The sequence below is a fragment of the Nannospalax galili genome, unplaced genomic scaffold (assembly GCF_000622305.1).
Source record: "Nannospalax galili isolate Female #2095 unplaced genomic scaffold, S.galili_v1.0 scaffold413, whole genome shotgun sequence".
Lineage (NCBI taxonomy): Eukaryota > Metazoa > Chordata > Mammalia > Rodentia > Spalacidae > Nannospalax > Nannospalax galili.
This window is the reverse complement of record NW_008333889.1, coordinates 1205516-1221975: the sequence shown is the minus strand read 5'-3', so window position 1 is coordinate 1221975 and position 16460 is coordinate 1205516. Positions and strand designations below refer to the sequence as shown.

General features: G+C 36.1%; 1 protein-coding gene across 6 annotated transcripts in view; it reads left to right on the top strand.

Annotated features, from left to right (window-relative positions):
• Ptprz1 (protein tyrosine phosphatase receptor type Z1) overlaps positions 1–16460 on the top strand; it is a 193065-nt gene that overhangs the window by 160221 nt on the left and 16384 nt on the right. For 4 of the 6 annotated variants that reach the window (XM_008828876.2, XM_008828878.2, XM_008828879.2 and 1 more), the window contains 10 exons: positions 9–100; positions 3627–3712; positions 6319–6339; positions 6529–6625; positions 8601–8683; positions 9920–10054; positions 10756–10890; positions 12831–12994; positions 14581–14716; positions 15930–16076. In XM_008828876.2, the coding sequence (XP_008827098.1) occupies positions 9–100; positions 3627–3712; positions 6319–6339; positions 6529–6625; positions 8601–8683; positions 9920–10054; positions 10756–10890; positions 12831–12994; positions 14581–14716; positions 15930–16076 (1096 nt within the window). The remainder of the gene's footprint in view (positions 1–8; positions 101–3626; positions 3713–6318; positions 6340–6528; positions 6626–8600; positions 8684–9919; positions 10055–10755; positions 10891–12830; positions 12995–14580; positions 14717–15929; positions 16077–16460) is intronic. The other 2 variants (XM_008828880.2, XM_008828877.2) reach the window with 1 other exon arrangement.

Below are 16460 nucleotides of genomic sequence, written 5' to 3'. Positions count from 1 at the left end.
CTTTCCAGAAAGTGCTTCCAGACTGCCCACTTCTATTTAGAGGATAATACATCCCCCAGAGTAATATCTACACCACCAGCACCCATCTTTCCAATTTCAGGTAATGACTTAGAGTGTGATCATGAGTGGTGGGCAGATACTGAGTGAGAAGCAAGGGGTTGGAAGGTTTGCCTTTATTGTAGTTCCTTGCAAATGTCTATAATGTACATGAGTTGATATTTGCGTTACTCAAATATGTGTTAAATCATGTATCAGGCACTCAATTTTACACCCATTTTTCTAATAAATTTCAAATATTGTTAACTATAGAGATGATATGGCAAGATAATGTATAACTGTTCTGATACAATATGTAGAAAAAAACATACGCAGCATTGAAATGTTAGTTAACAGTAATGCTTTCACTGATTCGCATCACTGTAGTGGAAACCTAAGCAACAATGCTCAGATGAACTCAATGTAATGCATGTGGATAGGAGAAAATGAAAAAAACAAGACTAAAACTTTGTACCTTTCTGACTGTGTTCATATGAGATAAGGTTTCTTAATTAACTCTGGGGACAAAAAAATCCTGTAAAACAATGGTGGTAGTTGCTGGGGAGGTGTGGTAAGAGTACAAAGGATGCAGAATTATTTGAAATACTTGAGTCTCCGGATATTGTATGGTTAGATTTTTTAAACTAATTTATTTATAATTCTTTCTTTAAAATCCATTTATTTTTATTTTATGTGTATGAGTGTTTTGCCTGCATGTATGTAAGTGCACCCATGTCATGCAAAGCCTACAGAGGCCGGAAGAAGGTGTCAGATCCCCTAGAACTGGAGTTACAGAGGGTTGTTAGCCACCGTGTGGGTTCTGAGAACCAAACTCAGGTCCTCTGCAAGAGGAGGCAAGGCTCTTAACCACTGAGCCATGTCTCCAGTCCTATTTATTTTTATTTTATGTTTATGTGTGTTGCCCTCATGTAAGCACACCCATGCATGCAGTGCCCGTGGAGGACAGAGAGGGGTTGGATCGCCTGGAAGTAGAGTTACAGATGGTTGTTAGCTGCCATATGGGTGCTGGGAAGCAAACGTGGGTCCTCTTCAAGAAAAACCAGTGCTCTTAACTGCTGAGCCATCTCTTCAGTCCCAGAATATTTAATATTTAAAAAAATATTGACTATATTTACCGCATTTATGTGGACACAATATTTTAAAAAATAGGTCATTTTGATGGAAGCATTCATCGACACGAGTTTGAAATGCAGGAAAATAACAGCCATTTATTTAATCACATTCTGTGTTATTATTTCTTAGAATTCAAAGGGATATGAAATAGGAACTGTCTAGAAATGTGTGGGTTATGAAAGGAGTGTGGGGAGATGGAAGACAAGTCAGTGACAGGAAAAGGAGCTGGTCATCTATGTGGTCATTGGATGCATCTTGCTTTTTAGACTCTCTGAGACTCCACAGATTGTTGCCAGAGACCCAGATTATGCATGCTATCTTCTGAAACCTCGTGGTCAAAAAATAAGAAGAGGGTTTTTTTTCTCTATATTTTTATTTACAGTTATCTTTACATTATATAGAATATATATTGTTTATATTTTTATCCTTTTTAAATACAGAAACTAAAAGTATTTTGCCGGTTTTCCTCTTTTATCAATTCCAAGCCTTTAGTACTGCTATCTTATTTCTGTTCTTTTAGTTTATATTGAGATACTGTGTGTTTAGTTTACTGTAGAACTGTTTTCTCAATATTTTTACAGTTTTGAGACAGAGCTTTCAAATGTAGAACTGTAATTCCCTTCCCTTCCAATTGTCTCTTCTACACACCCCCATCATCGTGGGCATGCAGGATAGCTCCAATGTTATCCAAAGTCTAACATGTTTTTTATTATTGTCAATAAAATACAGTAATTCAATATCAGGCTCTTGTTCAAGAATTCCAAATTCCCAACTTGGAAATGTCAAAAGAGCAATGACCAAGAGCTGCCCCTCTCAAAGATTCACTCATGATCACCAGGATATGTCTTTCATGTAAATTTTTTTTTAAAGATGAAAAGATAACCTAGTTTTACTTGCAGACCAGTTAACAAAACAAAAGAACTTAAAAATACCTGATAGTGGATTTTTTTTTAAAAAAATGTTGTCTGCTTGTACCGTGCTGACTAGGTGGGATGGGATCTGTGGGTCTGAAGGACATTCACTGGAACTAATGATCTGGGTGTGACAAATCATTTCTGTTTTCTTATCTAATTATGAATGCTACTTGCAGGCAAGATCTTTCCATAGGTGTGAAGGTGAAATTACACCTAGGCACGTCTTCGGCTTGACTGGCTGACTCAATGTTAGTATTCAGGTCCCCTCATCTAAGAGAGAACAGATGGATTCTAATTTTTTTTTAATCAACAAATTCTTAGTAACTGAAGCTTAAAAATTTTAGAAGGCCTAAACGCTGAACATCTGTTGATGTAAATAACTATTTCTAGTGAAATGTGTTTGATGTTTCCTTGTCAGAGAAATCACTTGCAAAATTGTATACTGTGAACAAGTAATATGTTTAATCTCAGAAAAATCTTTCCAGGAAAAGAATAAAGAAAAAAAAAAAAAAAACAGGGCCACTTAAAATAATTTGGCCCCTTCACAATAAATTAACAGATCCATGACTTTGTTTACATGGTATATTTTCAAATTAAAATCTTTGAAGCTTTATAGATTTAAAGTCTAAAAGAGGTGGGGGGAGCTGGAGAGATGGCTCAGTGATTAAGAGCACTGGCTGCTCTTGCAGAGGACCTGGGTTTGATTTCCAGCATTCACATGGTGGCTAACAGTAGTTTGTAACTTCACTTTCAGGGGATCTGACATCTTCTTCTGACCTCTGTGGGCATTCCACAACATGTATGCACTTACATACATGCAGGCAATACACTCATACACATAAAAATAAAAATAATAAAATATTTTTTAAAGTCTCAAAGCGTTTTTTAACACTATCACCAATGAATATCTTCTGAATAAATACTTTTGATTACTTATAGAGAGAAGGAAGAAATATTTTCAAAAGTACACATCTGGTTATTGACTATGTTATTAAACTACATAACTTCAGAAAGTTGAAAATACAATGATGATTCAACATCTGAAATTCCACATTTAGGAAACTGAAGAGGAGTTTGGCAAATTTACATCAAGTTAGTACTTCATAACAACTTTAAGGATAGCTTGTACATTCTGAGACCATGTCTCAGAAAACAAAAATAAATAAAAATTAAATAAATAAGAAAATATATTCTGTCTTCATGTGTTTTTCTCCAGAATTTATGTATAGATTTCACTCATATAAACAAAATTACATGTAAGGAGAGAAATGCAGTGGTAAAAAGGTTTGGACATTATTTATAAGTAAACATTGAAAGAAGACTAGTTTATCTTTAGATTATACAAGGAAAAGAGATTTCTAATCAGAGCCAATTCTAAAATGTGTGTGACTGACAGCAAATATACAAAGAGTTGGTAGTTGCTATTTGCAGTTTCATTGGGATTATAATTGAATTTTGAAGTTATTTGAGAAGATACCTTTAAAGGGGAGACCTTCATTTCTACCAAGTTATTCTTTCTAATGTTTTATTTTATTCACTTAGATGATGTTGGAGCAATTCCAATAAAGCACTTTCCAAAGCATGTTGCAGATTTACATGCAAGTAATGGGTTTACCGAAGAATTTGAGGTATGATTTCAATATGTCTATTCTAAATAATATTGAAAATAGTGGTTGTCAAAGATTTAGCAGTAAGACACTTCTAGATGTGTTATAGCTACCATATAGCTTGGGAAAGCTGGTTTTCAGTTTTAAAAGCCAACATGTCCTGCTGAAAGAAACAAATATAAATGTCAATCCTCTCCCATTAAATACAGATCACTAGTATTCTTATCTTAAAACCCAAATTAATAATGCCGATTCTTTTTTCATTTTCCTAAGTACACAAATTATACTAAAGTACTAAACATCATGATTCTCAGTGAAACTGAATACAAATCCTTAATTATAGGTATGGCACTACACTGATGTAAACACAAAAGCCTTTAGAGACTCTATACAAAGTAAAATCACACTTCCTTTCCAAGAAAATACATGAAACACTTGAACTTTATCATCAGTGAAAATGTTTCTAGTGATGCTATGTTAAATATTCAAGAAGAGGTGGAAAGTTTTACTGCAAGTTTAGCATGGCTATTGACCTATCACTGAAGCACATTTTTCCAAAATAAGGAGTGATGAACCCAAGGTTAACTCTAAGGACCACGCACACAAAAGAGCTGCCATTTCTGACTGCATCTGACATGTTACTGACCTTCAAAGTCAGCCTTCATTCAAGTATAGGAGTCATTTATTATTTCTAGTCATAACTGATTGAATCAACTTCACATAGTTAATTAACAACTGATAAACCACAGAGTTGGGATTCAAAACCAGGTTTGTAATTTGAAAGTTCATGCCCTTTCCTTTGACCTTGACATCAGGTAAGCAATTGTGGACCTCTCCTCCTATCCCCACCCTTCCATCACTGGGAAGCATCATACTGTTTGTATTCCCTTTTCACCTCCTCCTCACACCCCACCTCCCAGATGTTCATAGAACTCCCTCTTCAAAGGACTTGGAGCTCATGATCAAAGGATTTGCCGTCCCTTGATCTATTCTCCTTATACTCATCAACCCCTTCTTAGGAGTCCTTTTAGTGAAGATATAGGTAGGAAAAGGAAAAGCTATAGATTTGAAAGCTTTAAGAAATCAAAAGAAGGCTGGAGATACAGCTCACCAGTTAAGAGCACTAGCTGCTCTCACAGAGGACCTGGGTTTGGTTCCCAGCACCCACATAGTGGCTAGCAACCTTCTTTAATGCCAGTTCCAGGGGGATCTGATGTCCCCTGTTGACCTCCACAGGCATTGCATGATTCACTTACATATATGCAGGAAATACATTCACACATGATAAATAAAATAAATAACAAAATATTTTTAAAGAGAAATCAAAAGAAGTCTCATATTATGTTTTATTACCATAAGCTAGAAATTCTTGGAAGTGTCACTTTGAGATGAACTGCAGTGTTAAAGTTACCTGCTGTGTTAACTGATAGAAACCATGAGGCTAACAACAAACACTATAATTCAACAGGGAAAACAGATCGGAAATGACTCTTAACCTTCCACATGATAAAAACGCAAAACCAGAGTGAAAAAATAGATGATTTGTAGTTAAAGTTTGTGACAGCATTTGCCCAAAGGCCAATCATTGATTCACACCTATCAAGTCATCTGAAATTATTAAGCAGTTCATGATAATTAAATAAATAAAATAACATTTTTACTCATTTTTTCCTCTTAATACCATTGCTTTTAACTCACAGTCTGATATTTAAAAACTTTTCATTAACTCAATAGTTAGCTTAATAACTAATAACACTACACCTTTTAAGTGGTTCATATGCTAGACTGTTTTTAGTCCATCAGAATATCTTGCTGTAAAAGAGGCCTTAGAAGCTTATTTAAAGAGAGGTTGGACTGTTTTCTAGAGAATCGAACTCATCATTTTTAGATTATATTTTCTCAGAAGTTGTAAGACTTTCCTTTTATTACCTCAGTACTAAATATTTGCAAATTCTAAACTGATGTTTTTAGTTAGGAGCCACTTCTGAAAAAAATCCTAAATTCATTTTAATAAAATTCTCTGAAATATCTTTTCCTTGCCTATTGAAGTTTTGGTTTTTTTTAAAGGTCTACTATTAAATATCTAAAAAAAATGCTATATAAATTTTGTTTCAAAATGACATAGTATATATGATTAAAACTCTTTTAGGAGAATTTTAATGTTATGACATACCTACATCTGTTATAAACCACCTAACAGGAAGATATGTATTCAATAAAATAACTCAAAAATCAAAACAAAGTATATCACTAATTCAGAGTTTCAAATAGTGCTATCATAGTCAATCCAAACTATATTTGCATATTAGCAATTCCAATTACTATGACAAAGTGAGTAATGGGATATGTGGTTCTTATTTTCATTTAAAATAATCATAAATTACATGAGTGTTCCCATTTAAAAGTGTTTTTTTCCCATTTATTTAATTTTAAGGTTCCAAATTGTTAGGCATTTTGATTTGCATGCAACTGTTTGAAACGTTCTGTTTTGTTAGTATGTGACAAATGTATTTACTGCATGATCACAGTTTTCCATTGTAAACCTAATATGAACACTTTCTTTTCTCATTTGTCGTGTGCTGTGGAATTTGATTTCTTTACTTTTTTGGCATTCATTCCCTCATTAGACACTGAAAGAGTTTTATCAGGTAAGGCATTATTTCACTGCATTTTCTTTTAGCCAAGAAATAGTTGTAATGTGTAAAAGTATTTTGTTGTTGTTGTTGCTGTTATTGTTGTTAGACTGTTTTGTTTGTTTTGTCTCTCTTATTATATTTTAAGGCACTTGGTTTGAAAGAATTTATACTAAAATGGTACGCATGAACATTTTTTTCCAGGAAGTGCAGAGCTGTACTGTTGACTTAGGTATCACAGCAGACAGCTCCAATCACCCAGACAACAAGCACAAGAACAGATATGTGAACATCGTTGCCTGTAAGTATATTAACTCAGTGGATTGTGCCATCATCAGCACTGACCTGTTGACCCATGTCCTCACAGCATCTGCCAATTGACCTCAGTGGGGCTGTTCCAGGGCCTTTGTTGTCAGGGAGAGAAACTTCTATTTGATAATATATGGCATTATATGACTGTAGCTTAAGCATACCTTGCAGTCAATGACATGGGTTTCTTTCATACAGAATGAACTTCCATTTTAATCCAGTCTTTTCTTCAGGACCCACAGACTGTATAGCCCTTCTTGGGGTTTCTGCCATTTATTTATAGGCCATGGTCCTACTTAAGGTATACCTAAGTTTAGTGAATTTACTAACCAACTAATATTCTCTTTTGAGTTCCTCTTCCTGCTCCAACTTTAGCTTCCTTTCTTGCTTGCCATTCTTCCTGGGTTTACAAGGGATCAATTAAAGATCTTCTTTCTATTATTTCTTCCCCTTTGTTTTCTTAGCCGCTTTCCTCCTGATCTGTGAACACCTCTGTTGCTTCCTTCCTTAATGTAATTTTATTTATACTTTCCCTATCTTACTTTCTGTCCTGCATCTTGTCACAGGACTTCTTTGTTTCCCCCAGTTTTGCTTCATATTTCCCTCTATCTCATGAATCTGTCTTCAGGTTCCTCCTGCCTAGCAGGGATTTAAACAAATTTCCTTTCTCATATGTTCATTGGGTAGCTTCCTATGCACATGTGTTACTGATTTCAGTCTACTGGAAGAAATCAATGGGACGGCCCTCTCCTCCCTTTGAGTACTGTGTTCTCTTAAATAGTTGCCTTTTAGCAGGAGACTCTACTATATACTTGTTTCCTCATCTGAAATAACAGTCTTGACTGTATTAAGACAGGACAGAGATCGACTTGCTAGTTGGCTTGGTATTGTAAGTATATTATTTTATTTAGTCCCTAAAACAACCTGGTAAAATGGGTTCTATTTTAGAGAGGAAGAAAAATAACTCAGAAAGGTTTTTTTTTTTTAATATTAGAACAGAATATAGAAATAGGTCAGCCTGGCATCTAGACCCATCATGCTAGTGCCGCAAATCTACTTTCACAGTAGCTGTCTGCAGCCATGTAGCTTCCTATTGTTAGGGAAGCTTTCATGTCAGATCTATTAGTGTGATTCACTATTGAGTTTGGTCAATGTTTAACTTCCTTATCCTTGGAAAGAATAGTGCCTGGTGAAACTCCAAGCTTCCTTCCAATAACATTTGCCCCCTTCTTTACATATTGCCTACAAATACAGTCTGTGTAGAACTAAAGTGAACCCCAGTTTCAACAAGTCTGAATTACAGTGGTTAAATACGTGTTATGTGCCTTTGCTTCCATCCCACTTAGTTGGCAGTACTGAATTCGCCCCTTTGTGCCTTGTCCTCTGGCGTCCCTTTCTAGTGGGTTCTCTGGGGCTTTTCCCTTGAAAGCTGTTTGTTGTGGTGCACCACAGAAACTCCCAGAGATCCTATGCTTCCTTCACTGTTGTCTCCTGCTCTGTCAGCCTCCTGTTCAGAGCATGTCAGCAGCCACCCTTCCTTAGCTTTCTGGAGCCCCCTTCACTTTTCTTTCTCCATAAGTGTCTTTCACTGTTCACAGCCCCTGTATCATTTAAAAAATCCATCCAAGATGCCAACCTCAGATTCTGGCCTCTATGAAAACTTTATTATTATCCCATATCAATGGAGTTTCTGTGTCACATCCCCCTTGGCACTATGTACCTCCCTCTTCACTCCTGAATTCACTTTCTGGGGGGGGTTTCCTAGTCTTCCTGCATTAGAAAAGTTCTTAAGTCAGATATTCTTGCTCCATTTGCTTTATTATTTTTGTCATTTCAATAGGTCCCACACCTTTTATTTTGAAATTATTTTGTTTTAATCTTAGGACATAAATTATAATGCAAATATAAATGACCTTTATTCTGAATAGTAGTCTCTGATTTAATGAAATATATTCTTTTTATTTCAGATGATCATAGTAGGGTTAAGCTCACACAACTTGCTGAAAAAGATGGAAAACTCACTGATTACATCAATGCCAATTACGTTGATGTAAGTATGTTTGATTTAAAATTTTACCAAAATTTTGTCAGGCCCTGAATTTATTATGCCATTGTATAATATAGTTATCTGATATATAATAAAAATTAAAAAACAACAGTGAAAAATATTTAAGAAATCCTATGTCTATTTGACTTCAAATTCAGTTAATACTCTTTACTTATCTTCTGAGAGAGAGAGGGAATTCAGGCTCGATGTATACATTCAAGATACACTGTAGATGTTCATATAGATGTATAACTCCATGAATGTGAATTTTCCCATAGTTCCTGTCACAATGTTATGTATGTGGTAGATGATCAATAGATCCAAACTAGATAATTCTCATGGTAGTACTAACCAATAGGCAAATGTGATTATTAAGCCAGTGATTTTAGACACCACTTATGACACTAGCTTTGTTGCAGTCTTTAGAACTGTAGATTACTTGGTAGCTTACTAGATTCTCACTGTGGTCAACTGAGCCCCTGCAGATCTCAGTTATGGACCTGGCCCTTATCTCACAGTCTAGCTGTCTTCATGTTAATGCTACACACAGTAATGATCAGTGAAGGGAGTTCCTACCTATAGAATGGGTCATTATAAGCATCCACTTCCTTCTTCCAGAGTAGGCCACTTATATGTCAGAAGAATGTGGGTTTGGAAGCTGTAATTGTTTTGAACGCTAAGTCTGCCACTGATTAGCAAAAACATATTAGACAGTCATTTAACTCTCTGAGCTTGAGTTTCCTTGTTGCCAAGTCAGGGCTGATATTTTCATTTTGAGCAGATGATAAATTAGGTCAGTGTTTGTAAAGCAGCAGTTCAATGCCGTATGCTCCTTAAGAGACAGCTGTTAATAAGTAGCCAGGCTCAGTATCACCAAGGAAAGGAAAGAGGTCACAGTTATAGAAGTTTCTTAACTGCTATAGACAACTGATCTTCATTTGCTGAAATACACTTCAAAATAACACAATCAAAGACTGGACTTGTAAGTAAATAAATCCATCTGGAGTAGGGATGCAAAAAACTATGGTTGTATCAAAAAGAACTTGTTTTTTTTTTAACAAAAATTAATATTAAGGAATTGATTGTCCTTACTAATGCTATCAGTGTTCCTCAGCTTTGCAATTTTTTATATAGTTTCCTGTCTATGAAAGAGTGCTGACCTTAAATATCTGATAATTCCATAGTTAAATGGCATGCAAGCTTGATAACAAGATAACAAATAGCCATTTGTGTTCTCAGGGCTACAACAGACCAAAGGCTTACATTGCTGCCCAGGGCCCTCTAAAATCCACAGCAGAAGACTTCTGGAGAATGATATGGGAGCATAACGTGGAAGTTATCGTTATGATAACAAACCTCGTGGAGAAAGGAAGAGTATGTTGTCATCTGCCGTGCCTGATAGCAATTAAGAGTGCTTTTAGTTGGTCTTTGTTTTAGTTTTGTTTTTTGAGGCAGGGTCTTATATAGCCCAAGATGGCCTCAAATTCTCCATGTAGACAAGGGTGACCTTGATTTCCTGGTATTCCTGCCTCCACCTCCCAAGTGCTGGGATAATAGGCATCTGCCACCATGCCCAGCAACTTCCAATTTCTGAAACAGTCAATATCAGAAAGCAGAAGTTATCTGAGGTAATTGGTATTCTTTCTAGTATGTGTGACAACTAAAAAGGAAATTGTTAGGATTACCAACCAAAAACTTTCACTGTGAATCAAGTTACTGACTTCTTCATTACATTCTTCATAGTATGAGAAAAAGTAAAGGGATTTTACAAAAAGCAGTGTAAAGTGAAGTAGGTTTCACTTCATGGAGCTAGATTTGAGCTCTGGCTCTGTAGTTACTCAGTGTTCCTGCTTTATGGGACTAGATCATATGAAGTCTCTTTCAGTTCTAAGATTCTATTCCTGGCCTCCTCTACAACTAACTTGTGATCAATTAGAAATAAAAAAAAAGAGACAATGTTTAGAAAAGTAAGAGTCCATTCATGTCCCTGTGTCACACCTTTACTGATTTCAAGGATAACTTGCATAATGAATGTCTGAAATATGGAACTTACATATTTATTTAATCTTTTGCAGAGAAAATGTGACCAGTACTGGCCTACTGATGGTAGTGAAGAATATGGGAACTTTCTAGTCAATCAGAAGAATGTTCAAGTGCTTGCCTACTATACTGTGAGGAATTTTACTCTAAGAAACACAAAGATTAAAAAGGTGAGTTATAAATGATAGACATATGTCATCAGTGGATGAACTGATAAAGAAAATGTGGGATATGTATTTATAATGAAATACTATTCAGCCTAAATAAAGAATGGAACCTCATTTTCAACAATTTGGATGAACCTTGTTAGGTGACATAAGCTCGAAACAGAAAGACAAATGTGACATAATCATACTTGTACAGGGAATTTAAGCAAGTCAGACTCATAGAAGCAGAGAGTAGAATGAAGCTACCCAGGGCTGAGATTAGAGAGACTGGAAGGATGTTGATCTCAGGATGCAAAATTTCACTTAGATAAGATGAACATGTTCAAGAGGTCTACTGTACAGTATGGTGAATATAGTTTAAAAATAATGTATTTTATACTGAAAAAATCTAAGAGTAGATTTAAGTGTTCTCACAAAAACTAAGTATATGAGATAATACATATGTTAATTAGCTTAATTTAGCCATCCCACAATTTATACACTGTTAAAACATGTTTATGCTATGCAACATAAGTATGCACAATTCTTATTTTTCATATAATTTTCAAAGTAAAACAAATGATAGCTATATCATCTATTGTTTGATGCATTCAGTCCTTATTTAAGTAAGTGGGTGATATAACCAAGGTAGAATAAAAATCTGTGTCATTAAAGGTGTAAAACTCTCTTACCATAGTGACATCATAATCTCAATGGTTTATTCCACATGTCTAAGAATTAGCTGTGCCTTTGGAGCTAGACTTCCATAGTATCACTGGTAGTAATAGATATGATATGTGAAAAACAATTCATCTCCCATGTGGACACTTTGCTGTATAGTCCTGATATGATCTATCATCCAACTAAAAGTAGTGGAAATTAAAATAAATGAAGCAAGAGATACACTGAAAAGTAATGTATTACTTGAGATTTTCAAGAGAAACAGTGCCAATTGGATGATGGGAGATGGATAGATGGATAGCTATGGTTCGATGAGTAGGTAAATGAAGGTGGATGGATGAATAGATGGATACATGAATGGATGAATGAATGTACAGACGGATGGACAGATGGGTATACATTATTGGATAGCTGAATGAGTGGCTAGATATGCATGCATGCATGCATGCATGTATGTATGTATAAATAGACATGGCTTGATGAGTGAGTAGGTAAATGAGGATGGAAAGATGAATGAATAGAGATGGATGGATGGATGGATGGGTAAGTGAGTATTGATTATTGGATAGCTGAATGAGTGGATGGATATGTATGTATAGATGGGTGAATAGATATGGTTTGATGAGCAAGTAGGTAGATGAAGATGAATGGGTGAATGAACAGAGATGGATGAACAGATGGATATATGAATGGGTGGGTGAATAAGTTTGACAGATGGCTGGATATGTTGAATGAATTTTTGGTTTTGGGTTGACCCACATGATTTTGAAGATTAGTAAATCTAAATTCCAAGCAGGATGGCAGCTTTGAAATTCAGAGAAGGCAACTAAAATTCAAGCTGGGTTTCTGTGTTGCAGTCTTTAGGGGAAACTCTTCTTCAGAAAACTTCAGTCTTTGCTTTCACATCCTCTACTAATTAGATAAAACTCACACATATTATGGAGTTTTGGATAAGTTGTTTCACTCAGTCCATTAATTTAAATTTAAATTTGCATTTTAGAAACGACAAATTCCATCACAATATCTGGTGTAACTAGTGACAACAGTCCACCACAGCCTAGCCAAGTGGGCATATAAAAGTGACTCTCATAAATGACTATTCACATCGGTAGGCTGCTAGAATCAAGCTGTAAATCTTACATGGATGTTGAAGAACGTGTGTGTGTGTGTGTGTGTGTGTGTGTGTGTGTGTGTAAAACTGCTATTTGTGTGTGTGTGTGTGTGTGTGTGTGTGTGTGTGTGTGTGTGTGTAAAACTGCTATCAGATGTCTGAACTTTTCTAGGGCTCCCAAAAAGGAAGATCCAGTGGGCGCCTGGTCACACAGTACCACTACACTCAGTGGCCAGACATGGGTGTTCCAGAATACTCACTGCCTGTGCTCACCTTTGTGAGAAAGGCAGCCCATGCCAAGCGTCACGCGGTGGGGCCCGTTGTCGTCCACTGCAGGTAAGTCTCTGAGCCGTGTTTCTAAACTCATAGAACTGTTTATGCTGACATAAGGGGAATGGAGGAACAAAGTTTTACTAAAATGGGAATGAGTTCATGAAACAGGGGAGGTGAAATTATATTCCCATCCTCATAAAGATTTGCTAAGAAACGAGTACACTAGCCTCAGAATTGGATGACTGAATATTTCAGAACAGCAAGTATTATTCTATTTGATTCCTGAATCGGGTTTCAGATTATTAACTGTGTCAGACAGGTAGAGCTACATTTTTGTTCTTAAACATTTATTGCAACACATAATACCATGGGATAACAATGCATGAGATACTCTCCCTGTTCCTGATTTAATCTGCTGTAGAGTTATCATGCCAGATTTATATTAGAGAAACCAAGACACTCAGAGATGTGCTTCTAAATGTCTCTGTGTGAGGAATTTAGCAAAATAACCTGAAGTTGTTTTAAAATACTTTGGGACCAAAATCCCTTTCGTAATTTTCTGAGTTCTTGAAAGTCACGTTGTTTCTATTAACCATTCATTGTTGGCCAAGCACTTGAATTTCTCTAAGAGTGAGTTGATAAACAGAAATAATGTTATTAAAATAAAATAAAAATTATAGGTAATATTTTAATCTAATATTTTCCAGTTAAAATAGTAACAGTACTGGCAGGTGTGGTATCCTGAGCTTTATGTCCACAAAAATCACCTTCATTTTCTACACAACATTTTTGTTGAGACAGTATTAGTGTTTTCACAGAAGCAAGTGTTTGCTTTTGACAGACAGTTTGTCTGACACATTCTAATCACCTGCTTGAACTTATCCTCAGAAAAAGTTGGAAAGACTGATCTAGAGCCTTTAAAAAAAAAAAAAAAAAAACCTGCCTGCTGCTGCTAAGCTTGAGGACACCAAAAGATGAAAGAAAAATAGCTCTGAAGGTCAGGGATTGTTTCTTAGCAAATGGAGAAGGCCCGACTATTGTGCAGAACAGATGCTAATTTTCTGTGTAGAACTTCCTACTTGTAGCAGCATTTGAAAAGAGCCCCGTCTGAATTCTGTGCCTTGGATGAGGCTATGAAGAAGTTGGGAGATAATGTCCTTTAGAGATGACAGAAGTTATGCTTTATTCCTCACAATACCACTGAAATGATATTCTCAGTTGAAAGCCCTCGCAAATTCTTATTTCTCATTAATGTCAAAACCTTTACAAATGTGTCTGCTTTGATGAAGCTGACACTTTCATTTTCCTCCAGTGAAATATCTACTTGCTGTGCTCTGATGCATATTTTCATTGAAAAACACATAACCAACAATAAATGTAACTGTTGAAACAACTAAAATAGAATCCCACAAAAACAGTCAAGTTGTCCTGCAGTTTGAATCATTATAAGAAACAAATCCAAAAGAAAACTTTTGAATTTGTTTTAAAACATTACACTGAACAACCAAACTGCTTATAGTTTTAGATTGCTAAATTTGTGAGGCTCATTGTCCTGGGTAAGGAAATTATTTTAATTAACATGACATACAACAGTGGCATCTTCAAATTCATTTTCTACTTGACACTGAAGTATTCCTCTCTCTGTTCAGTGCTGGCGTGGGAAGAACAGGCACATATATTGTGCTCGACAGCATGTTGCAGCAAATTCAACATGAAGGAACTGTCAACATATTTGGCTTCTTAAAACATATTCGTTCGCAAAGAAATTATTTGGTGCAAACTGAGGTATTATTTTTAATATATATGTATTTATGTAAAGTATGGAACTGTCACTAAAATGTAGGTATGTTAGTCTCTTAGGATGGTCATTAGAAAATACTGCATACTGGATGACTACAAACTATAGTAGCTTGTTTTTGATCATGGTCTGAAGTATAGGAGTCCATCAACAGGTGTTAACAGGCCTGTGGTTCTTCAGAAACCTGTAGGAGTGAGTGCTTTCTTGCCTTTTCCAGCTTCTGGTGGCTGTGTGTGTTCCTTGAGTGCCACTCTAATCTCTGCCTCAGCCTTTGCCTTCACATGGCCATCTTTCCTCTGTGTCTAAATCTCCTTCTTCTAGTAAGGATGCCAGTTACCACTCTATGCCAGCTGACCTCATATCAAATAATTACATCTACTATGACCTATGACATTATTTATAACTAAGGTTATAGTCAGAGGTACTGGGAGCAGATTGAGCTTCAACATATATATCGTGGGGGGGGACACTCAATTCGATCCATAACACCATGTAACAGCAGATATGTCATGATGTGTCAACTGAATTGTGCCTGTCTTGTGACAAAATGCACAATCAATATATACCCATGCTAGCAAAAACCTAAAGTTGCTGATAGACACAAGATTAATGGATTCTTTTTTTTTTCTATTTAAAAGGTATGATTAAATATAATACAGGACAGAGTTTGGCATTTTCTGTTTCCAAATAAAATAAATGTATATTGAAAACTATGAGTGCCTAAGCCAGAATGAAAAATCGAAATAAAATAAACTTCCATTGTAGAAATGGATTTCTGGTCATAAAAGGTCAGAGACAAGTCCTGCTAGTGAAATAAAAGAGAATTTATTAAATAAAAGCTAGACAAACTTGAACCCAATTCTACATGATAGGCTACCAGGAGAGACAGAATGGCTAGGAGTCAGAGTCAGGGCAGTATTCCTCATGGGAAAAATGTGAAGGTCAAGAATGAAGGAAATCAGAGAACTTTGCTTTACCTTTCCAAGTCTTGCTTTCTCCTCCCGACACAGGACAAATGCAGGTGGCATGAGAAGAGGTCTGGAGCACCTCCTCTCCTATGTCTGCCTGGTTAGCAATCCTTGGCAGGTCACCCACAATCATTTTATTAAATCCTAGTTTCTGCTAGTGGGAAGATCTACTTTGTACCTAGATATGCAGGAAGAAATTTGAAGCAGTGTTCCTGTTGTCATGTGTTCTCAGGAGCAGTATGTCTTTATTCATGATACACTGGTTGAAGCCATACTCGGTAAGGAGACCGAGGTGCCAGACAGCCACATTCACTCCTATGTTAATACGCTCCTCATACCTGGACCAACAGGCAAAACGAAGCTAGAGAAACAATTCCAGGTGAGTTTGCTTAAATGCCTCTTTGCACCCCACGACTGAATGTCACTGTAGTTCCTTATTTGACCCGACAAGGCCACATGGAAGAGTTCAAAGTGTTGCTGGAATATGGCTTTGTATTTGAACCATCCTTGTTCTTTGCAATAGGTTATGGTGTCACACAGTAGATTTTAAAGAGACGCATAATTCTGAGTAGCAAGAGGAAAAGTTCTCAGAAACCCTAGACTAACTTTTCTAGTACAGATGTACCCCAGGAAAGAAGGGCACACAGCAAAACAGAATGAACAGACAGGACTTATAATACAAACTGGATAAGTGCTCTTTTTGTTTTGAAAAAAAAAAAAAAAAAGACCACTTAAACACAAGTGCTGTAGCTCAGACTGTTCC